Source organism: Amphiura filiformis, chromosome 11 (assembly GCF_039555335.1).
Source record: "Amphiura filiformis chromosome 11, Afil_fr2py, whole genome shotgun sequence".
Classification (NCBI taxonomy): Eukaryota; Metazoa; Echinodermata; class Ophiuroidea; order Amphilepidida; family Amphiuridae; genus Amphiura; species Amphiura filiformis.
Genome location: NC_092638.1, coordinates 52,572,908 through 52,598,700, shown reverse-complemented (window position 1 = coordinate 52,598,700; position 25,793 = coordinate 52,572,908). Strand labels below are relative to the sequence as shown.

The following is a 25,793-nucleotide window of genomic DNA, read 5'->3' as shown; positions in this document are numbered from 1 at the left end:
AGTTTTCTAGGCCATCAAAGGCATTTGCGGAGAACATTTTAAGAGGTTGAGGATCACCACTTAACCCAGCTATCCGTAGCATATGGAGATTAGGAAACCACTTGAAAGGAGAACCTTCAATCCAAAATTCATCTGCAAAGATTACCAGTACATTCAAAGTAGCATTCCATTTTGCTAAGCCTTCGAATGTTGTGGAATTTAGATTGACATTATCAAGGTATAGAGATAAGCTATGAAGTGATGAATTCAGTGAGTTTAAATCCATGATGATTTCATTGACATCTTTGGATGTTGAAATATGAAGACTTGTGAGGTAATGTAGGTATGCATAGAGAGAGTGCAGTTCAACATGGTAAGCTTCAACATGTTTCAAAGGAATTTCTGTTAAGCATTCATTAGTTATGTTTATTTGGCCACCTGTAACAAGTAATTTCTGCAGGGAGATCAGTGGGCAGAAATCAAAATAAGTACAGCCTCCAGGGTCCAAGTATAAGATTTCTAATTTACTAAGTCCTATGAAAAGTTCTCTGGCATTACAATCAAATAATATCCATAACATATTCAATGAAAGACTCTGTAGAGACGTGAGGTTAATGAAAGGGGTGTTTGTTACATTGTTGAAGCTTCCAAAATCAATGCGGAGGTCCTTCAAGTTTGCCAGTGCTGCAAGTGTCGAAGAAGTAACACTGGTGATTGGATTCCCTTGAAGATCAAGTATCTGTAATGAAACGAGATGTCTGAATGGAGTACCAGTCACGTTTTTCAAATTATTGATTGACAAGTCAAGCAGTAACAGTTGGTGTAGCCCTTTGAAGCCATTATCGTAGATGTAAGAGATATTGTTTGAAGACAAGTCCAGATCAAGCAAGTTGTTGAGCCCATTGAATGCATCATTTGGAATAATGCTAAGCTGGTTAGAGTGCAATTCAATCACCTGCAGAGAAGCCTTGCTTGGTAATAGTGGTATGCACACTAGGTTCCTGTAGGCACAATCCACTCTTGTATGGTTGTAGACTTTACAAGGAATTCTTCCTGATGGGTAACATGGTGACTGGTGAGTGGCTGCTGAAATCAGTACCAGTCTGTGGCACAATAAGAGTATGCTGATGTATTGTAGTATAATCACAGCCATGTTGAAACTGTTAACTGATTGGGAAATGTAGACAGAACTAAAATTCATCAAATGTTTTTCACTCACAATAAAAACAAGTTTTCTCTGTCAAGTTATTGTATTGAATTGTGAGCCAACACAGGAAGCATCTAGTTTCTGTCATGAGACAAGGTTGCTACTTTAATACTCTCTGTCATGATCGGTAGTTTTCATTAATTTCATCAGCTATTCCATGCACTTCCTGTGTAACTGTACTAGCTATGCATACATGTACAACCAGGGGTCGATTTCACCTTGGAAGAAATTCAGGAAAGAGATAAGATTTCAGTAGCAATAAGTTCTTTAACAGGAAGCGATGATTTTTCTGTCAAGGTCTGTATAGCCTAGTTTTGATTGATTTTATCAGTTATTCCACTTTCATTTCTTCATGGGCTGGTAACACTTACTGTGTTATACTGCACCAGCTATGTGCAACCAAAGGTCAATTTCACCTTGGAAAAAATTTGGGAAAGTGATTAGATTTCACTAAGAGATGTAATGTATCCTAAGTATATTAACCTATCTTAAGGGTGGTGTAACTGAACCAATATACTTTATATCTGAAGAAATGTGGACTTTGAGACTAATAATAGCTCATAGACAGATAATGGGACAAAATGACACAAACATTGAGATAAGGCATTTACCTGCCACACCAAGTATTTTATTGCCATTAAATTAATCACTTCCAATATACAGGAAGACAAAAAATTAAGGTACCAGTTATGTTCACCTCCTGTATATCCTAAACAAAGAAGGATATGTCACAATTGGAACCAGCAGCCAATAGCTGCATCTTTTAGCTCGAGTTTAAGACCTCATTCATTGAAATTGTTCAAGAAATAAAGACACAGCGATCCCAAAACCCAAGGAAGATACCAATTTAAAAGTTGCAGTTTGCTGCATTAAATGCCCTATTGATTTGTACACAAAGCGGCGTGAACAAGAGAACTAGCGCTATGCTTCCATTGATTAGCACGTTAAAACTAGCATCATGCTTTCATTGATTAGAACACAAAAGTGCAACTTTTGATTTCATTTCTTCATTAGGTTTTCATTCACAGTTTCTTTAATTCTCAACCAATTTCAACAAATAAGGTCTTAAATCAGAGCTAAAGAGTACTATAGGTATTGGCTGCTTGTTTTAAATTTGACATATTTGTCTTTATTTAGGATATGCAGGGATGAACATAACTGGTACCTTAATTCTTTGGCTTACTGTATTAAGTAATAAACCTTTTAGTTTCTGCTTCGGATTTCATTACTATTTTAAGATACATATCATTGTGTAATACATAGAACCTAACTTAGCTGGGGTGATGTTGATAGTCTTCTGTGAAACAGCATCATTCATGTTGACTGGTGAGTGGTTGCTGAAGTCAGTACCAGTCTGTAGCACAATAAGAGTATACTAATGTATTGTAGTACAAAAAATCTTATTATTACATACAGCATTCTTAAAGACATGTTATGACTCATTATTTCATGGCTATATATAAGAGTATATAATTACTTTATATCCATTCTGTAATGTATCATATTAATGTTTATTTGGTGCGCATCCTAATTTCATCAATTCATGAAGCACCAGTTTGGTATTTCAAAATCAAATGCCTATTTTAAACTTGAAAGCATTTAAAGGCATAGCCTTTTATAGTTTTAAACTTGAAAACGTCTATCCAATGGTACAGGCCTTTTGAGTTCTTCTTTAAGACACCGCCAGAAAAGGTATTGTGCATGTCCATCTGCAGGCCATCTAAGGCACTCAACTCTTGCAAAATAATTGTCTGAGCAGTAGAGTTAATCTCCTTTCAGGAAGGTCTTCCAGAAGTATAAAGATCAGGACATTAGGATTCTCTTCTAGAACCCTGCGATGTGCCATGTTTAGTTCAAAGTGACACCAATTGTCGTTAACAAAATGAGGTGAGAGGACTGCAATAACTTTGCGACTTCTTTGTATGTGAAGTGACAATTCATTGAAGATGAGTCTGCCTGCACGAATGTCTCTGGTCTTAAGACAAAGCCTGAATGGTTCTTCACCTTCCTCAATGTTGGCTAGAAGTTCACCATCTACCCAATCTTCATCTTGTCCATGGTATATCACATAAGCATCATATCGAGGTACACCATCCTCATCTTCATCATCACCAAGAAATCATCATCATTATTGATGAGGTAGTTTTGATATGGTCTTCTGTTGAACAGAAGGAAGCGTATGTATCGAATATGCCATAGATACCGTATCACTATTATAGTTGTAATGACTACAACAATTAAACATGCTAAACCTATCAAAATGTACATCCAAAATTTCAGTTTGCAGTCCAAGTCAATTTCTGTCACACTCAAACCGTATTTTGAATCTGGCAAATGGCAAATATAGTTAAAGTAATCAGTAAGGATAATACTAGCAAGTATATCTGTTAGTAACCACTTCCTCAATGCCATAACACTGCAATCATATAATAGTGGATTATTTTGAAGATCTAATGTTTGAAGTTCTGGGTGGTTTGATTGTGATAAAAATGACCCTGGTACAACTGCAATTCTGTTCCTACTCAAAAGTAATGTGTGCATATGATTCAGATTTTGTAGATTACTAAGTGATACAAGTTGATTGTTACTTAAATCCAGCCATATCAAGTTGCCCAATAACATAGCGTCTTCTTTGTCAATAGCAGATATTTGATTTGAATTCAAGTCAAGAAATTGGAGATTTTGTGACTTAAATGTATTCAGGACTGCTTTTATCATATGTTGATTATACTTTATGTGTATGTGAATGTTGGCCAAATGAAGTCTTTGTAAATTAGGTACAATAACTTCGGCACTTGCAATATCATTCATAGTCCTCATTTTATTGAGATAAAGATTCTTAAGTTTTGGCCATGTACATTTACCAAAATAAATATACCAAGATGAGGCATCTAAGGTATGTAGATTAGGTGCATTATGACAAATCTCTACTAGATCTATGTTTGGTGAGTGCCATGTTGGTGATGCTGTTTTAATCAGTAATATTTTTAAAATGGGTAAAATGGAAAGCTATGTGGGAAAGAAGAAATGTAGTTGTTTGATAAAACCAACTCCTCAAGTGATGTGATCGCACAAATCTGGTCATATGTGATAACACCTTGCATCTTATTGGCAGCCAGGTTCAGAACCTTGAGAGAATTGTATGTGCCCAATATGTGTAGTGCACCTGATGCAAATATGTTGAAATATAAATTATTTAAATATAGTTCACTTAAGTTTTCTAAGCCATCAAAGGCACATGCTGAGAACATTTTAACAGTTTGCCGAGTCACAATTATCCGTAGTACGTGCAGATTAGGAAACCACTTGAAAGGAGAACCTTTAAGCCACAATTCAGCAGCAGAGATTTCCAGCACATTCAAAGTAGCATTCCATTTTGCTAAGCCTTCAAATGTTGTGGATTTAAGTAGGATGACATCAAATAAATCAAGAGATAAGCTACGGAGTGGTGAATAAGCCCAATCGGCATTGGAAGTTTGCAATGCATTGTGGGACAGTTTTTGCAGTTTTAGGACACTTTGTCCTTTGACCTATCGGGAAAATTGCTGTAATTATTAATAATTTATTTATTATTGTCATAATGTTATCATTAAAAAATATTTAAATAATTAATTCATTTAATAATAATGTTTTTAAGTTTGTTTTTATTCTAGTAACACATTTTAAATTATATTTTGTATGCACAAAACCCGAATTTTTCTGAATTTTCCAGATAGGTCAAAGGGCAAAGTGTCCTAAAAAAACCCGGAAGTTACAATAGCGATTTGGCTTATTAAGTGAGTTTAAATCTGTGATTGTTTGATTGACATATCTGTAGGTTACAAATGCAATATGAAGACTTGTGAGGTAATGTAGATACGTATAGAGAGAGTGCAGCTCAACAGGGCCACATACAAGATGTTTCAAAGGAATTTCTGTTAAGCATTCATTAGTTATGTTTATTACACCATGATCAATGCCTGTGACAGTTAATGTCTGTAATGAGATCAATGGGCAGAAATCCAAACTGGTACAGGCTCCAAGACCCAAGTGTAAGTTTTCTAATTTACTAAGTCCAGTGAAGAACTCTCTGGTGGCTTTACAATCAAATAATATCAACGGCATATCTAATGAAAGACTCTGCAGAGATGTGAGGTTAATGAAAGGGGTGTTTGTCACATTGTTGAAACTTCCAAAATTAATCTGGAGATCCTCCAAGTTTGCCAGTGCTGCAAGTGTAGAAGAAGTAAGACTGGTGATTAGATTGCCTTTAAGATCAAGCGTTTGTAATGAAACAAGATGTTTAAATTGACTGCTAGTCAAGTTTTTCAAATTATTTTGTGACAAGTCAAGCAATATTAGTTGATGTAGCCCTTTGAAGCTATTGCTGTAGATGTCAGAGATGTTGTTTCTGGACAAAGTCAGATCAAGCAAGTTGTTGAGCACAATGAATGTATCATCAGGAATAACATGAAGCTTGTTCTGGGACAAATTAATCACCTCTAGAGAAGCATTATTTGGTATTAGTGGTATGCACACTAGGTTTCTGGCGGCACAATCCAGCCATGTATGGTTGAAGACTTTACAAGCGATACTTCCTGATGGGTAACATGGTGATTGGTGAGTGGCTGCTGAAGTCGGTACCAGTCTGTGGCACAATAAGAGTATGCTGATGTATTGTAGTATAATCACAGCCATGTTGAAACTGTTAACTGATGGGGAAATGCAGAGAGAACTGAAATTCATGAAATGTTTTTTTGCTTTATATTGAAGTACTGAGTTCACAATGAAACCAAATAGTATTGACACCCTAACCGAAGGTCTGTAGTTTGCATTGATTTTCATCAGTTATTCCTCTTTCATTTCTTTGTGCATTTATTTGACTTTGGCAGACTAGGACAGAGTTTCGAACATTCAATGAGTCAAATAGGACCTAACTTGATAAACTCGGAGAATATACAGGGTGTATGAAAATGATTGGTACCCATCAATACCCAGTGAACATGGCCAAAACCGGGGGGCAGGGGCACATGCAATTCAGCATGATTATGCACCCCTCCATGCGATGAAAGTTAAAATTTTTGCATGCTTCGCACGCATTTCAACACAAATAATCGTGTGAAAGATCAATTGAAGACCGAAATTCAACTTCATTACTAAAAATTAAATACTGGTATATGTGCAAAATTTCTGTTTCAAAAATTGGGGCAGGGCAGTATTTATCTTTGGTCCCGGGCGCCACAACGTCTATCTGTGCCACTGTTCTCAGCGGCACACCCCTACCCAAACCAAACTTTAGTACCCCCCTCCAGGTACTGCATCAGCAATGCATTTTATGTACATCCAGGTGTTGATTTCAATTAAAATGGAAAGAAATTCATGAAAGCGATAAGATGATGTACTAGTATCATTATAAGTCATTCAACAGGAAGCATCCATTGTCTGTCATAGTCTGTAGTTTGCATTGATTTTATCAGTTAATTTGTCTTTCATTTCTTGATGGGCTACAGCTCAACTTATCATACTTTTCCTACATTCGACCTTGAATGATTTTTGAGTTGACACAGTCATGAAAATAACTATAGATACTTGACAAGACCATTAAGCGCGCTTCAGACTCCGAGTATTGTCGTACATAATATTGTATGTATAATATATGTACGTTATTTAATCTATTGCCATTCTATTTCCAGTAATGTTTAAGTTCTAACGAATGTTTGATGACGAAAAATCGATAATATGTTACATACAATATCTAGCAGAAATATATTATCGATTTTACGTCATCAAACATTCGTTAGAACTTACACATTACTGGAAATAGAATGGCAATAGATTAAATAACGTACATATTGTACATACAATATTGTACGTACAATAAAAAGTCTGTATACTGCTTTAGTAGCCCAGTTCTGAACCTTTTCATTGATCATTCATAACAATAGGTATCTGATGGATCAGTGAAGATAAGAAGGGATTATAATATCCGTAACCTTGATATTATAGTACATCTCGAGGAAAAAGTGCAATATTTTCATTTTATGAAAATTGAGTATTTAACCCAAAATGGAAAATGGAACAATTTATTGGAAATCTGTTTTAACAGATTTTTTTGACATCTTTTTCTGCACTGTATTATACCTAAATTAAGAAATTTGATAAATATTCAAAGAAAATATAGGTCATACAAAAAATTGTGATTTTTACACATTTTGGGGCAAAAAAGGAAACATAAGCAAAAATATCAAAATCTGTCTAACAGTTTTATTCATCAAGTCATAACAAACGGCCTACATGCTTAATTTCTAATAAAATATTGAAATTGTGAAAAATATAGGTATTTATTGATTTTCATGTTTTTTCTTGCAAATATGCTAATAATATGCAAATTATGAAATTGCAAAATAAAGTTTCTACATAGCATACATCTTTCAAGTATGATGTTCAAAATGACAGACATCAAAAAGAGATTTGATGAAATGTAAAAGGTGTAGTAACAATTTTGGCATGGACTGTCTGGTTAGGCAAAGTACGGTAAGTTGAGCTGTATAATATAGCATCACTTTACACCAGCCCATATAAGGCGTTACTGCTCCAACTATGCATACCTGTACATCCAGGGGTCTATTTCATTTTCACTTTGGAAGAAATTCATGAAACAGATAAGATTGTCTGTCATGGTCTGTAGTTTGCATTAATTTTATCAGTTCCCGGGTATCAGTTTTATGTTTTCAATGATTTTTATCAGCAATTTCATTTTCACTTTGGCAGACTGAAATTCGGCATTGAAAGAATGGAGTAGGGAAAGTTAAACACATGGCTACCAGTGGACTATCCCCCAGCTGTAGCTTTTCTGCTTGCAGACATGTGGCCTAGAGTTGTGAAATGGAAATAGGTGCCGCCCAATGGGCCAAAAGGCTTGGGAAGAATTTAACTTTTAACTTTATGCATGGTCACTGGACTAGTTCAGTTAATGATGACAATAACTCAATTTTCAAAATGGCCTTTTAATTGTTTGGCCTAGTTTGATCAGAGTGTGACATCACATCATGTTATTACATGTAATATTCATAAAGACATGTGCCTCATTATTTCATGGCTATATAAGAGTATATAATTATTTATAATTATTTTTGTTCGCATTTCAAACCTGCGTGTGTGCGTGTGTATGAAAAGAAATAAATTTTGCGCTATCGTGTTCTTCGCTAAACATGCGTGCGTATATACTGTGTCATTCGTTTTTAAACATGCATGCTATCATGAAACTCTGAGTATTAAATCATGCTGTTATAACATAACTATGCTGTTTTATGTATTTTATTACACACTCTACTATCTAATAGTATCGAGCACTATCTTCAGCTGTTTTGATTAACTATAGGCTATATTATAATTATTTATATCCATATGCAATCTTATTAATACTTATTTGGTACACATCATAATTTCATAAATTCATAAAGCACTAGTTTGGTATCTCAAAATGAAATGCCTGTTTTAAACTTGAATGCGTCTATCTAATGGCACAGGCCTTTTGAGTTCTTCTTTAAGACACCGCCAGAATAGGTATTGTCCATGTCCATCTGCAGGCCATCTAAGGCACTCAACTCTGCAAAATAATTGTCTGAGCAGTAGAGTTAATCTCCTTTGAGGAAGTTCTTCCAGAAGTATAAAGATCAGGACATTAGGATTCTCTTCTAGAACCCTGCGATGTGCCATGTTTAGTTCAAAGTGACACCAATTATCGTTAACGAAATGAGGCGAGAGTATCGCAATAACTTTGCGACTTCTTTGTATGTGAAGTGATAATTCATTGAAGATGAGTCTGCCTGCACGTATGTCTCTGGTCTTAAGACAAAGTCGGAATGGTTCTTCACCTTCCTCAATGTTGGCTACAAGTTCACCATCTACCCAATCTTCATCTTGTCCATGGTATATCACATAAGCATCATATCGAGGTACACCATCCTCATCTTCATCATCACCAAGAACATCATCATCATCATTATTGATGAGGTAGTTTTGATATGGTCTTCTGTTGAACAGAAGGAAGCGTATGTATCGAATATGCCATCGATACCGAACCCCTATTATAATTGTAATGACTACAACAATTAAACATGCTAAACCTATGGAAATGTACATCCACAATTTCGGTTTGCAGTCCAAGTCAATCTCCATCACACTTAATCCGTTTTTTGAGTATGGTGACTGGCAAATATACCTATTGTCAGAGAGGTAGTGAATAGGGCCATTGTGAAGACTAACTACTTGATCAGTTAGTAACCACTTCCTCAATGCCATAACACTGCAATTACACATTAGTGGATTATTTTGAAGCTCTAATGTTTGAAGTTCTGGGTGGTTTGATTGAGATAGAAATGACTCTAGTACAACTGTAATTTTGTTTCCACTCAAAAGTAACGTCTGCATATGGTTCAGATTTTGTAGATTACCAAGTGATACAATTTGATTGTTGCTTAAATCCAGCCATGTTAAGTTGCCCAATAACATAACATCTTTTTTGTCAATAGCAGATATATGATTTGAATGCAAGTCAAGAAATTGTAGATTTTGTGATTTGAATGTGTTCAGGACTACTTTTACCAGGTTTGTAGTATATGGTACGCTTATATCAGCCATATGAAGTCTCTGTAAATTAGGTACAAGAACTTCAGCTCTTTCAATATCGAAAATCCAAATTTGATTGAAATAAAAAGTCTTAACTTTTGGACATGTACATTTACCAAGATGAAGGAACCAAGATGAAGTATCTAAGATATTCAGATTAGGTGCATTTTTACAAACTTCTACTAGATCTATGGTTGACACTGACAATGGCGACTCAAGCAGTAAGGTTTTCAAAAATGGGTTACATGGAAAGTTATGTGGCAAAGAATTAATGTTATTGTTTGATAAATCCAATTTCTCAAGTGATGTGATCACACAAAGCTGATCATATGTGATATCATCTTGTATATCATTGTCAGCCAGGTTCAGAACCTTGAGAGAATTGTATGTGCCAAATATTTTCAGTGCACCTGATGCAAATACATTGAAATGTAACACAGTTAAATGTAATTCGCGTAAGTTTTCTAAGCCATCAAAGGCATTTGCTGATAACATCTTAACAGGTTGCGGATTCCATCGTCTTCCAGTTATCCGTATCACATGCAGATTAGGAAACCACTTGAAAGCATAACCTTTAATACAAAATTCATAACCAATGATTTCAAGCACATTCAAAGTAGCACCCCATTTTGCTAAGCCTTCAAATGTTGTATAATTTAGGTTGACATCAATTAATCTAATAGATAAGCTACGAAGTGGTGAATTCAGTGAGTTTAAATCTGTGATGATTTCACTGACACCTGTATATTCTGTAATAGAAAGGCTTGTGAGATGATGTAGGTACACATATAGAGAGTATAGCTCAACAAAGTAAGCTTTAACATGTTTCAAAGGAATTTCTGTGAAGCATTCATTAGTTATGTTTAGTCCAGGATCAGAACCTCTAATACTTAATGTCTGCAGTGAGATCAGTGGGCAGAAATCAAAATTGATACAATCTCCATACATCAAGTCTAAGTTTTTTAAGTTACCGAGTCCAGTGAAGAGCTCTCTGGTGGCACTACAGTCAGACAATAATGATATTCCCAATGAAAGACTCTGAAGAGATGTGAGGTTAATAAAAGGGGTGTTTGTTACATTTGTGAACCTTTCAAGCTCAATGCTGAGGTCCTTCAAGTTTGCCAATGCTGCAAGTGTCAAAGAAGTTAGACTGGTGATTGGATTTTCTTGTAGATACAGTGTCTGCAATGAAACAAGATCTCTAAATTGAGTGCTGGTCAAGTTTCTCAAATTATTTTTTGACAGGTCAAGTTTGATGAGTTGGTGTAGCCCTTTGAAGCTATTGTCATGGATGTAAGAGATATTGTTCCAAAACAAGTCCAGATCAAGCAAGTTATAGAGCCCATGGAATGCATCATCAGGAATAATGTTAAGCTTGTTTGAGTGCAATTCAATCACCTGCAGAGACGCATTATTTGGTAACAGTGGTATGCACACTAGGTTCCTGTAGGCACAATCCAGTTTTGTATGGTTGTAGACTTTACAAGGAATACTTCCTGATTTGTAACATGGTGACTGATGAGTGGATGCTGAAGTCGGTACCAGTCTGTGGCACAATACGAGTATGCTGATGTATTGTAGTATAACCACAGCCATGTTGTTAACTGATGGGGAAATATGGAGAGAACTAAAATTCATGAAACGTTTTTCACATTATATGGTAGTACTGAATGTTTGCAATGGAAACAAGTCGACATTCCCAAGTTAACATGGTTATCATGGTCTGTAGTTTTAATTGATTTTATCAATTATTATTAATTTTATCAATTATTATCAGTTATTCCTCTTTTATTTCTTCGTGGGCTATAAGGCAGTGAGACTTTATACCAGCCTATATATAGGGTGTACCTGCTCAAGCTATAATTAATGTACAACCAGGGTTTGATTTAACCATAGACCCTGGAAATCTATTTCCAGGGTCTATGATTTCACCTTAGAAATTAAAGAAATTCAGATAAGAGATCAGTTGTGATATATGTTATGGTCTGTATAGTTTTCGTTGATTTTATCAATTATTCCTCTTTCAGTTCATCATGGGTTGTAATGTAGTAACACTTTATCATGGTTATACCAGCCCATATAAGGTGTTATATCTCTAGCTATGCATACATGTGGAACCAGGGGTCCTTTTTATTTATCTTAAAGGTAGATGAGGTATTGTTGGTCGAAGCAACCTAAAAATCGATTTTCATTATCTAGATCAATATATTATTGAAAATTTACACCTTGATGTTTTGCAAAAGTTCATTCTACAAATTGTATACTTTGCAAACTTGTTTAATTTATTGTTGTTAATGAGTTATGAACATTTTACAAAAGTGTTGTTGTTTCAGCCCTCTTTACAACGTAACATAACAAGAACCGTAGCACCTGTAAAAGTATATCTGGGATATTTTAATTCTTCTACACGCTCGCTATGAATTGAGCAATGCAGTTTTTGCCAAAGCTCACTACCATATTCGTCAGATGCTGTGAACTGCCAAATCACAACAGTGACTGAACCAAGACACTTTCATATCTGGAGAAGTTATATTGTTCAAAACAGATGCAGCAAAGTTGTGGAGTGAAAGTGAAATATGTGTGGAAGTGAAATATTGCATGAGCAATTTGTGTTGTGTGAAGCAGCGCTAAACGGTAGGGCCATGCAATGCAATCTCACAAACGTGATGTAAACATTGGTAGTCAAAATGCCACTCTAATGTTTAAGTTCTTTAACATTTTGGTGCACTAGAAGCAATGTTCTTGATTCATTGGTACAAAAAGGTGCCAATTAAAACCATGCTCTTACTGTTTTAAAACAGCAGGTTATTTTATACTAAAATCATTTATTTTCTCTTTGTTCACTTCTGGTGACTTAGTGCATTTTTTGGACAAGGTAACTAAGCTGATACCCAATGTTGGCATTGATGGTGCACCTTTTGCTTGTCACTTTTACTATCATCACCTTTAAGTGTGTGTGACTCCATATGCCAGGGAACATTTTCTCATTCTTTCAAGTAGTATGAAACTGTAAAGATATGGACCATTCTTATAGTTTTGCCAAATTGAAAGGAAACACTGATTTTTAGGTCTTCCTAAGTAGAGGCCTTATGGGATGGCACATCACACATTGGTGACAGTGTGTGCAATAAGCGTGTGGTTTGCTATGATTGTTCACACCAATCATGTACCACGCTGCTCTTACTGGATGCAGCGTACTGAGCACGGTGTCCACTGCACGGTCAAATATGTATTCAATTTACCCGAAATTGATTGGGTGATATTTTGATGATCGTAAAAGTCCTGATAACGTCGATGGTGGAGGTGGACTCATCAGCCATGTTTGTATTGTCACCGAGGTATAAGTGCGTAATTAGTGTCATAGATAAGATGAGGAAGTCCTCTTTTGGTCTATGAATGACCTATTTGGAATCACCGTCCCTATTTTTAATCTTCGTTGAATGAAGTAATATCTACATGTATAGTGTCAACTGAGTATAATGTTATTTTTGCTATAACAGCCTCTCTGATCACAGAATTAAATGGTTATTTGGTGCAAATAAATGCCTTTATTACATCTGAGTACATAATTTCATATTTACATGGAGTATATCATTTTTCTTTATCACATGAATTAGGTCATTATTTCATAGTTACAAATATATCATTATTTCAAAATTTCTCTGAGTGAATTGTTATACTACTACAACAACTACACACATTTGTAAAGTGCCTTTTAACAGAAGAAACAAAGTGAAAGGGGAAAAACAAGAGACATAAAGATGGGTCATCTAATTTTCTTTAAAAAGATTTGGATATTTGTGGAAGTACAGATATTCATGAGAGGCAGGCTATATCCATAAGAAAGTGGCTATGCTGCAGAATGCCTTATCGCCATCCCGCATGTAAAACCTAAACAGAAAGAGATGCCGACCATAGATCAGATTGATGGGTGTGAAGAATGAAAGACAAATACTCATTAGGAGTAACCTTAAAAGTGTGGACAAGGGTGCTGAACATGAAGTACATCAATATTTCTTAATTACAGTTCTCACTTATTTTGAGTACATAATTTCATAGCATGACTGCCTACAAAGTCATTTCATAAATATATGCATCATATCATTATTTCATATTTAACATGGATTACATTTTTTATTTTTGTGTGATATCTGATCCAACAAGGTTTCCATTGTAAAATTAAGATATAGGCAAACTAATTTGGGGGAGCTAGTAAGAATGGAAATACATCAGAATATTGGTAATTTACAAGCTGTTGACTTTACAACAGAAGTCATGTTCACATTTTGAGTTACACCCGGCGTAAACTTTATGATAAACATTGATCAAAATTCCACAAATATTTTCCCTACTCCAACCGCGTGTCCACACCTAGCCTACTCCAAGCACTATGCCAATAACTTCCACCAAGCATTCACTTCTGGTCAGCGTTAACATTGGCTATCACTTCCGATGTTTCTGTGACCTTCATCAACCGCGCGATATATAATTTCTTAGTTCCGACTAACAAAAGGTCATACTTACACCGGGTGCCAGGAGTAGCAGCGTTCACATTGCAACTTACGCTTGGCGTAGGTTACACCCAGCTCGCTACTCCTGACTTTTATCAGGAGTAAATCGTCGGACGTACGCCTGGCGGAACTTATGCTGACCATCGTTCACACTGCACCTACTCCTGGCAGCGCCTACTGCTACTCCTAGCAACTTACGCCAATCAAGTTCCACCGGGCGTAGGTCCGACAATGTGAACACGACTCAAGTGTGCCACACTTGTAAGTATTGCAGCAATAGTACGCATGGTCACTAGACTAGTTCAATTTTCAAAATTGCCTTCTTGGGGGTGGGGGAGCATGGTTGGATCAGAGTGTGACATCACATCTTGTTTACATGCAGCATTCATAAAGACATGTTGGACATCATTAATTCAAAGCTAAATGTACAGGAGCATATCATTATTTTGTATCCATTAATAAATATAATGTATATCTTATTAATAGTTATTTGGCACACATTATTTATAAATTCAATAAATCTTATTAATATTTATTAACAGTTTGGTAGGTCAAAATGAAATGCCTGTTTTAAACTTGAAAGCGTCGATCTACTGGCACAGGCATTTTGAGTTCTTCTTTAAGACACCGCCAGAATAGGTATTGTCCATGTCCATCTGCAGGCCATCTAAGGCACTCAACTCTGCAAAATAATTGTCTGAGCAGTAGAGTTATTCTCCGTTGAGGAAGGTCTTCCAGGAGTACAAAGATCAGGACATTAGGATTCTCTTCCAGAACCCTGCGATGTGCCATGTTTAGTTCAAAGTGACACCAATTGTCGTCAACAAAATGAGGTGAGAGTATTGCAATAACTTTGCGACTTCTTTGTATGTGAAATGACAATTCATTGAAGATGAGTCTGCCTGCACGTGTGTCTCTGGTCTTAAGACAAAGCCTGAATGGTTCTTCACCTTCCTCAATATTGGCTAGAAGTTCACCATCTACCCAATCTTCATCTTGTCCATGGTATATCACATACGCATCATATCGAGGTACACCATCCTCATCTTCATCATCACCAAGAACATCATCATTATTATTGATAAGGTAGTTTTGGTATGGTCTTCTGTTTAACAGAAGGAAGCGTATGTATTGAATATGCCATCGATACCTAACCACAATTATAGTTGTAATGACTACAACGATGAAACATGCTACACCTATGGAAATGTACATCCACAATTTCGGTTTGCAGTCCAAGTTGATCTCTGTTACACTCAATCCGTACTTTGAGTCTGGCAAATGGCAAATGTAGTTATAGTAATCAGGAAGGAATAAATCAATGCCATCATATAGACTAACAACTTGATCAGTTAGTAACCACTTCCTCAATGCCATAACACTGCAATCACATAATAATGGATTATTTTGAAGCTCTAATATTTGAAGTTCTTTGTGATTTGATTGAGATAGAAATGACCCTGGTACAACTGCAATTTCATTCCCACTCAAAAGTAATGTGTGCATATGATTCAGATTCTGTAGGTTACTAAGCGATATAAGTTGATTGTCACTTAAATCCAGCCATGTCAAATTGCCCAATAACATAGCATCTTCTTTGTCAATAGCAGATATTGGATTTGAATGCAAGTCAAGAAATTGCAGGTTGTGTGATTTAAATGTATTCAGGACTGTTTTTATCATGTTTTGAGTAAACTCTGAGCCTTTGTGAATGTTGGCCAAATGAAGTCTTTGTAAATTAGGTACAATAATTTCAGCATTTGCAATACCATAAGTCATAATGTTATTGAGGTAAAGAGTCATAAGTTTTGGACATGTACATTTACCAAGATAAATGGGCCAATATGAGGCATCCAAGATATTCAGTTTAGGTGCATTATGACAAATCTCTACTAGGTGTATGTTTGGTGAGAACCATCCTACTGATGCCTTATTAACCAGTAATGTTTTCAAAAATGGGTTATATGGAAAGCTATGTGGCAAAGAATAAATGTTATTGAATGATAAATCGAAGATCTCAAGTGATGTGATCACACAAAGCTGATCATATTTGATATCATCTTCTATCTCATTGCTTCGCAGGTTTAGAACCTTGAGAGAATTGTATGTGCCAAATATGCTTAGTGCACTTGATGCAAATATGTTAAAATATAAAAAAGATACTTGTAATTCACGTAAGTTTCTTAAGCCATCAAAGGCATTTGCCGAGAATATCTTAACAGTTTGCGGATGAGCATGTTCCCCACGTATCCGTAGCACATACAGATTAGGAAACCAATTAAATGGAGAACCTTCAATTGAAAATTCATAACCAGTAATATCAAGCACAGTCAAAGTAGCATTCCATTTTGCTAAGCCTTCAAATGTTGTGAAATTTAGGTTGACTTCGGATAATCTAAGAGATAAGCTGCTAAGTGGTGAATTTAGCAAGTTTAAATCTGTGATGGCTTCATTGATATCTGTGGATGTTGAAATATGAAGACTTGTGAGGTGATGTAGGTACGCATATAGAGAGTATATCTCAACAGAGTAAGCTTTAACATGTTTCAAAGGAATTTCTGTGAAGCATTCATTAGTTATGTTTAGTCCAGGATCAACACCTCTCATGATTAATGTCTGCAGTGAGATCAGTGGGCAGAAATTAAAATTGATACAATATCCATACATCAAGTCTAAGTTTTTTAAGTTACCAAGTCCAGTGAAGAGCTCTCTGATGGCACTACAGTCGGACAATAATGATATTCCCAATGAAAGACTCTGAAGAGACGTGAGGTTAATAAAAGGGGTGTTTGTTACATTTGTGAACCTTTCAAGCTCAATGCTGAGGTCCTCCAAGTTTGCCAGTGCTGCAAGTGTCGAAGAAGTAAGACTGGTGATTGGATTTTCTTGTAGATACAGTGTCTGCAATGAAACAAGATCTCTAAATTGAGTGCCGGTCAAGTTTCTCAAATTATTGTTTGACAGGTCAAGTTTGATGAGTTGGTGTAGCCCTTTGAAGCTATTGTCATGGATGTAAGAGATATTGTTCCAAAACAAGTCCAGATCAAGCAAGTTATAGAGCCCATGGAATGCATCATAAGGAATAATGGTAAGCTTGTTTGAGTGCAATTCAATCACCTGCAGAGACGCATTATTTGGTAACAGTGGTATGCACACTAGGTTTCTATAGGCACAATCCAGTCTTGTATGGTTGTAGACTTTACAAGGAATACTTCCTGATTTGTAACATGGTGACTGATGAGTGGATGCTGAAGTCAGTACCAGTCTGTGGCACAATAAGAGTATACTAATGTATTGTAGTATAATCACAGCCATGTTGAAACTGTTATTGGGAAATGTAGACAGAACTAAAATTCATCAAATGTTTTTCACATTATATGGAAGTACTGAGATCACATGAATCAATTCGACACATGAGCCAACACAGGAAGCATTTATCTTTTATTTTTCTCAGTTATTCCTCTTTCATTGCTTCATTGACTATAATGGACACTGTTCTAGCTATACAAACATGTACATTTTACAACCAGGGACTATTTCACCTTGGCAGAAATTCAGGAAAGAGATAAGATTTCAAAGTCCTTTAAAGCCATACTAAACAATATATTAGAATGAATTTGATTAAATGTTTTGTAATTTTTATACATATGTCCCAACTTACAACTAATTGGAATCAGCTGCATTCATTATGCTTGTAGGACAATTGAGCAATTTTGAATTAATGCCTTAATTAAGACATTAATTCGCCATAGGACACTACAGTTAAGCAGCCAAGATAGTCAGTGGGTTTTCTTTCAATTTACCACATCAATTCAGCTGTAAATGCACCAGAAAACTTCCAGACAGTTGTTACTAATATGTGACATGATCAAAGGGAATGAGTCGCATGTCGACCCTGGTCGAAAATAAGTTTTACATAAGTTTCTAAAGAGGACATTTTGAGCTTTCAAAAACTGAAAACCCCATTTCGATACGACCTTTCAATGCAAAGTTACGTCAATTTATTAATCACTGAAAACAATAGAAAACAAAAGAGTTTTAAAACTTTCTTTGCCAATATCTCAAAATCAATATTAGCGACATCCGACTCATTTCCCTTGATCGTGTCAGATATTGTTTCATAATTTTTGGCCAAAAATAACATAATCCAAATTTGACGGAAATTGTATATTATGGCTTTGATAGGAAGTGTTTATTTTCTTCTGGTTTTTTTATCTTTCCCACAAAACACAAAGTGCCCTGTGCTTTTATTTTCATTATATATTTTCAAAATCACAAGAATCAATAAAAATCACACAAGAAAAATCACAAATGCAGCATCAATATAAAAATGTTACATCATATAAAAGTCTACTTTACCAAATACATGTAATTTAACATTGTCTTCAACACAGCCCAGTACATACACAAAAAACAAATTAAAGGAGTGTTTCGTGATCCTAGCATCCTCTTTTTATGACATTTTTCAGTAGATATCCACGAAAAAAGCTTATTCCCAAAATTTCAGTTGATTCCGATTTTGCGTTTGCGAGTTATGCATGATTATGTGTATTACACTGCTCCATAGACAATGCGTTGTAATTTCGTTCTGGTGCACCAGAACGAAATTCAAATTTCACGATATCTTTGCAAAACGAATTAATCTGCAAGAAATATTTTGTACATAAACATTATGTAGCCAGAGGTTTCCAGTGATATAAAAATCTCAACTTTTTTGAGAAAAGTGGGGGATGAGGCTGTGGATCACGAAATGCCCCTTTAAAGGTCAAATCTCCACTTTTTATAATGAGCAGAAAGTTTACCCTTTTTTTTAGCTATGTAATACTCAGTTTCCCTGTTATTTTTAATATATACTTTGCAAGCAATAAAAGAGGGCTTCTTATTTTGAAATTTACACAAATAAATATAATATTTTACAGACAAGCATAGATATGTAAGAAAATTGTCTTTAAAAACCCCAAACACCCTTTCAAAGTTTGACATTGAAAAATTAATGTCATGTTTGTCTTGAATAACCTTTACTAAATCATCCCAAATTGGTTTCACGAGCTCACATTCACAAAAAATATGAACAATAGATTCAGGTAATTTTTTACAAAGATCACAAAGAGGTGAATCTTTACGTTTGATTTTAAATAAAAAATCATTAAAAGCAATAGCTTTATGGAAAACCTTGAAATAAAAAGAGCGGAACTTTGTATCAATAGAGCATTTAAAATTACGCAAATGAATTTCTTCCCACTCAGTGTCATCAGGGTCATCAACCACATTATCGACATCAGCGATTTTTTTCCCAAAATTCGACACGCCTCTCCGGAATACATGTCTCTGTCAAAATAGAGTATGCAAATTTTGGGACCTTTTGAGCATTAAGAAGACCCGCTGTGACATCATCAAAAATATTAGAGTTGGAATCTGAACCCTGAAGCCAGGAAGTGTTTATTTTCTGTCAAGGTCTGTATAGTTTTCATTGATTTTATTAGTAATTCCTCTTTCATTTCTTCATTGGCTTTAAGACTTTATACCAGCCATATGGTGTTAAGCTATTAAAGCAACAATGCATTGGGCAAGGAAAATTGTAAAATTTAAAATTGCTGCAAGAATTCAAGCATACGGTGGTACACCAAAGTTGTAAAATTGCAACTCATTAATTTACAAGCTGCAACTAATTATAACAAGTACTGCATACAATAAATAAAAATTCCTTTAAAAAAGGAATGGGCGCCCAATATGAGCTTGATGTGATGTGAGGAAATGCAAGGGGTTTGATTTGTTCAAAGAATTTCATCAGCAACGAAGCGAAGAATATTAAATTTAAAGGATATGTATTGGAGTAGGCGAGGTGTAAGGGAATGCATGTGATTTAACAAAGTGAAATTGTTTTTGATTTTGGGTGTAAATTGGTTGGGAATGGTATAATCTTGGGGGTTGTATTGTATTGAGGATATTGATTATTGACAGATTATTAAGGATTGGTGTTTATTGCTGTGATCGACTGCATCAGATGAAGACAGAAATAAGAAATTTGTAGACGTGTTATTTATTTTATTGAACACTTCAAAAAATATAGACATAAACATAAACATTGAGATAACATACTAATTTTACAGCAAGACATCTTATGGGCATAAAACTTGGTGGGTACAGTCACCATCAGCCAGGTAATCATGACAGCCGAGTCATCCAGGGGTCATCTGAGGTCAAATTCAGTTTGCCCTTGAGGCTTGAAATGTTGTATCAACTTTATAGTACCACGTCACTCCCTTTGTTGAAGGTATCATGGTCGACGCTGTGCGTCGAAAACCGCGACATCCGACATTTTTTTGCCTGGCTGGATCCTTGTGAAATTGAGATCCAGGCAAGCATAGGGAGCAATTAACAATAAAATACATCAGAATATGGATAATGTAAAAGCTGATAACTTTGCAATCAGGATTATATGATACATGTAGGGATGCAAGGATTCTAGGAATAGTATGGTCACTGGGCTAATTCAGTTGATGATGTTGACAATAATTGCCTTTTTTATGGCCTGGCAGGATCAGATTGTGACATCACATCTTATTATTACATACAGCATTCTTAAAGACATGTTATGACTCATTATTTCATGGCTATATATGAGTATATAATTGAATATATGAATACAAAACCCACCCAAGTCCATACGTTGGCCAAATTGAGTTAAGCATGTGAAATTGTTGCTATACATAGGCCTGTCATATGTATGAAAGAACAACTCAAATTCATCATCTGTGTCTATTGAGCATGTGAAAAATAGCATACCACCCAATTCCGTGATTTGAGTCTTGTAACACATTGATCGAAATCCAGTATGTATAAAAGTCCACTTGTAACACATTCATTGCTGGAGAGTGACTTTTGAAAAAAAAAAAAGGGTTTAATAAAGGAACGTGTGTGGTTTGTTTTACATGGTAGAATGTTTATCAACATTATACATACCTGTGTGCTTTATTCTGTATTATCTTACTAGTGATAATCTCATTCGAACGTTGTTGTCTTTGTATATGATTCAAAAAACCACCCAAGTCCAAAATTTAAAATGAACCCTACAAAGTCCCTGAAATGCTAATCGTCATACTTTATACAGTTTAATCCACTCATTTGCACGTAAAACTTACCATATTGACCAGGTAAATCTAACTTAAGGAATTAAAATGATACACAGGTTATTCTCTCAAAATCACTTCCCATGGACTTGGGTGGGTTTTGTATTCATGTATTCAATTGAATACCTGAGTGGAAGAAGGGCCCAACTCCATCAACACTTTTTTTGAGATATAAACAAAAAACACAATATTTGGAACAGTTTTAAGCAACAGACTGTTTTCATCTTGAGGGGACCTTTAGTACCAGTACATGGACATACATTATAAAATATATGTGAAATGACATATGTTGCAATGGCAAGGGTACAGGTCTTTTGTGTAAAAACTCATTTGTGTAAAATGGAGTTGGGCCCTTCTTCCACTCAGGTATTCAATTATTTTGTATCCATTCTGTAATGTATCGTATTAATGTTTATTTGGTGCGCATCCTAATTTCATCAATTCATGAAGCCCCAGGTTGGTATATCAAAATGAAATGTAAGTTTTTAACTTGCAAGCATCTAATGGCACAGTCTTTTATAGTTTTAAACTTGAAAGCGTCTATCCAGTGGTACAGGCCTTTTGAGTTCTTCTTTAAGACACCGCCAGAATAAGTATTGTCCATGTCCATCTGCAGGCCATCTAAGGCACTCAACTCTGCAAAATAATTGTCTGAGCAGTAGAGTTAATCTCCTTTGAGGAAGGTCTTCCAGAAGTATAAAGATCAGGACATTAGGATTCTCTTCTAGAACCCTGCGATGTGCCATGTTTAGTTCAAAGTGACACCAATTATCGTTAACGAAATGAGGCGAGAGTATCGCAATAACTTTGCGACTTCTTTGTATGTGAAGTGATAATTCATTGAAGATGAGTCTGCCTGCACGTATGTCTCTGGTCTTAAGACAAAGTCGGAATGGTTCTTCACCTTCCTCAATGTTGGCTAGAAGTTCACCATCTACCCAATCTTCATCTTGTCCATGGTATATTACATAAGCATCATATCGAGGTACACCATCCTCATCTTCATCATCACCAAGAACATCATCATCATCATTATTGATGAGGTAGTTTTGATATGGTCTTCTGTTGAACAGAAGGAAGCGTATGTATCGAATATGCCATCGATACCGAACCGCTATTATAATTGTAATGACTACAACAATTAAACATGCTAAACCTATGGAAATGTACATCCACAATTTTGGTCTGCAGTCCAGGTCGATCTCTGTCACACTCAGTCCGGTTTTTGAGTGTGGCAAATGGCAAATGTAATTATAGTCAACTGTAGGGAAATAATAAAGTCTTACAACTTGATCAGTTAGTAACCACTTCCTCAAGGCCAAAACGCTGCAATCACATAATAGTGGGTTATTTTGAAGCTCTAATGTTTGTAGTTCTGGGTGGCTTGATTGAGATAGAAATGACTCCGGCACAAATGCAATTCTGTTCCCACTCAAAAGCAACGTTTGCATATGATTCAGATTTTGTAGATTACTAAGTGATACAAGTTGATTGTCACTTAAATCTAGCCATGTCAAGTTGCCCAATAACATAGCTTCTTCTTTGTCAATAGCAGATATTGCGTTTGAATGCAAGTCGAGAAATTGCAGATTGTGTGATTTAAATGTATTCAACACTGTTTTTATCATGTTTTTATGATACTGTGAGCCTATGTGAATGTTGGCTAAATAAAGTCTGTGTAAATTCGGTACAATAACTTCAGCAATTGCAAAATTATAAGAAGAAATTTGATTAAGATAAAGAGTCTTAAGTTTTGGACATGTACATTTACCAAGCTTAATGGACCAATATGAGGCATCTAGGATATTCAAATCCGGTGCATTGTTACAAATCTCTACTAGATCTGTGTTTGGTGAGAAAATTCCTGGTGATGCCCTAACCATTAATGTTTTCAAAGATGGGTTACATGGGAAGCTATGACGTGGCAAAGAATAAATATTATTGTTTGATAAATCCAACTTCTCAAGTGATGTGATCACACAAAGCTGATCATATTTGATATCACCCTGAATGTCATTGTCAGCCAGGATCAGAAACTTGAGAGAATTGAATGTACCAAATATGTTTAATGCACCTGATGTAAAAACATTGAAATATAAAAAAGTTAATATCAGTTCACTTAATTTTTCTAAGCCATCAAAGGCATTTGCCGAGAACATCTTAACAGTTTGAGGATTTCCACCCCCAGTTATCCGTAGCACATGCAGGTTAGGAAACCACTTGAAAGGAGACCCTTCAATCCACAATTGATTAGGATAGATGTCAAGCACATTCAAAGTAGCATTCCATTTTGCTAAGCCTTTGAATGATGTGGAATCCAGGTTGACATCAAGTGAGTTAAAAGCAAAGCTACGAAGTGGTGAATTTAGCAAGTTTAAGTCTGTGATGGCTTCATTGATATCTGTGGATATTATTAAGATATGAAGACTTGTGAGGTGATGTAGGTACACATATAGAGAGTACAGTTCAACAGAGCCACCTACAACATGTTTCAAAGGAATTTCTGTTAAGCATTCATTAGTTATGTTTATTGGGCCATGATTAATGCTTAATGTCTGCAATGAGATCAGTGGGCAGAAATCAACAGTGATACAGCCCTCATAGACCAAGTCTAAGTTTTCTAATTTACTAAGTCCAGTGAAGAGCTCTTTGGTAGTACTACAATCAGACAATTTCAATAATATTCTCAATGAAAGACTCTGAAGAGACGAGAGGTTACTGAAAGGAGTGTTTGTCACATAGTTGAAGCTTCCAAAGTCAATCCTGAGGTTCTCTAAGTTTGTCAGTGCAGCAAGTACAGAAGAAGTAAGACTGGTGATTCGATTGCCATGAAGATGTAGTGTCTGTAATGAAACAAGATCTCTAAATGGAGTACCGGTCAAGTTTTTCAAATTATTGTATGACAGGTCAAATTTGATGAGTTGGTGTAGCCCTTTGAAGCTGTTGTCATAGATGTAAGAGATATTGTTTGAGTGCAAGTCCAGATCAAGCAAGTTGTTGAATCCATTGAATGCATCATCAGGGATAATGTTGAGCTGGTTGTAACGCAATTCAATCACCTGCAGAGAAGGATTACTTGGTAATAGTGGTATGCACGCTAGGTTCCTAGAGGCACAATCCAGTCTTGTATGGTTGTAGACTTTACATGGAATACTTCCTGATGGGTAACATGGTGACTGGTGAGTGGCTGCTGAAGTCAATACCAGTCTGTGGCACAATAAGAGTAGGCTGATGTATTGTAGTATAATCACAGCCATGTTGTTAACTGGTGGGGAAATAAGGAGAGAACTAAAATTCACAAAATATTTTTCACATCATATGAAAGTACTGAGTTCTCAATGAAAACAAAATTTGAGCCGACACAGGAAGCATCTATCGTTGAATATCTTCAGTTATTCCTGTTTCAGGGCACATCCAAGGCTATAATGTAATAGTCACTAGGATCCACAACATGCTAATTTATCAGAACACAGTTCTTTAACCCCAATACATTTATACATTCATTGAACGACCTTTGAAAATTTGGGTACAAAAACTCATACTCTGCAACTGGAGGTCAAATTTTGCACTATGGTTGTTAAATTGAGGTGATTGAACTATGCCATTGGGATGAGGCCATTATTTATTTTTTTGACACATTTGCATCTCACAAAAACTCATATTGGGCTATTCCATCGAAATCCATACATCCCTATGAAAGACATGACTTTAATTCTTCCACACAGGAGGTGTGGATTTCAAATGGGATAGGGGGTGTATGGGTTTCTACTGGAAAAGCCCGTTGCCATTATTTCAATGTAGACCAAAAGTTGTTTCTTATTTCAAATGGGGTTACCGCGAAATTACAGCACTTTGAGCATCTAAGATCTGGAAAAAGGCGCTATATAAATCCAAAATTTATTATCTATTATTTATTATTTTACCTGAATGAATGACTCCATTTGAAATGTATACTCTCCACTCTCCAGTGGGTCATGTCTTCCATAGTGGGTGTATGGGTTTCTACTTGAATAGCCCAAGGCATTATTTTCAACATGGACCATAAATTGTTGTTTCTTTCTTTTGTCTTAACTTTCTAGTCGTTGAAATTCTGGCGTAGTCGCTTTCTCCTGCTGCCGTCCCACACAGCCAACATCAAGAAACTTATGGAAGAGACTAATGAATACTGTGACGTATTCAAGGACCAGACTGCGGAGGAGGCTGGTACACTGATTGAAGGACTACTGCGAGTGGTTGAAACACTGAATCGGATACGTCGTCCCATAGCAACTATTAGAAGAGCAAAGGTAGAGTATTGTTTGGCATTTATGTGTGACAGTATTACTTTGAATATTAAGTTGGTAATGCAGGTTATTG

The 25,793-nt window shown here is 35.7% G+C and overlaps 1 protein-coding gene across 1 annotated transcript in view; it reads left to right on the top strand.

Annotated features, from left to right (window-relative positions):
- The window catches only part of LOC140163766 (GATOR1 complex protein DEPDC5-like), an 82,615-nt gene that overhangs the window by 37,815 nt on the left and 19,007 nt on the right, over nt 1-25,793 (top strand). The window contains 1 exon segment of the mRNA XM_072187081.1: nt 25,517-25,723. Within this exon segment, the coding sequence (XP_072043182.1) occupies nt 25,517-25,723 (207 nt within the window).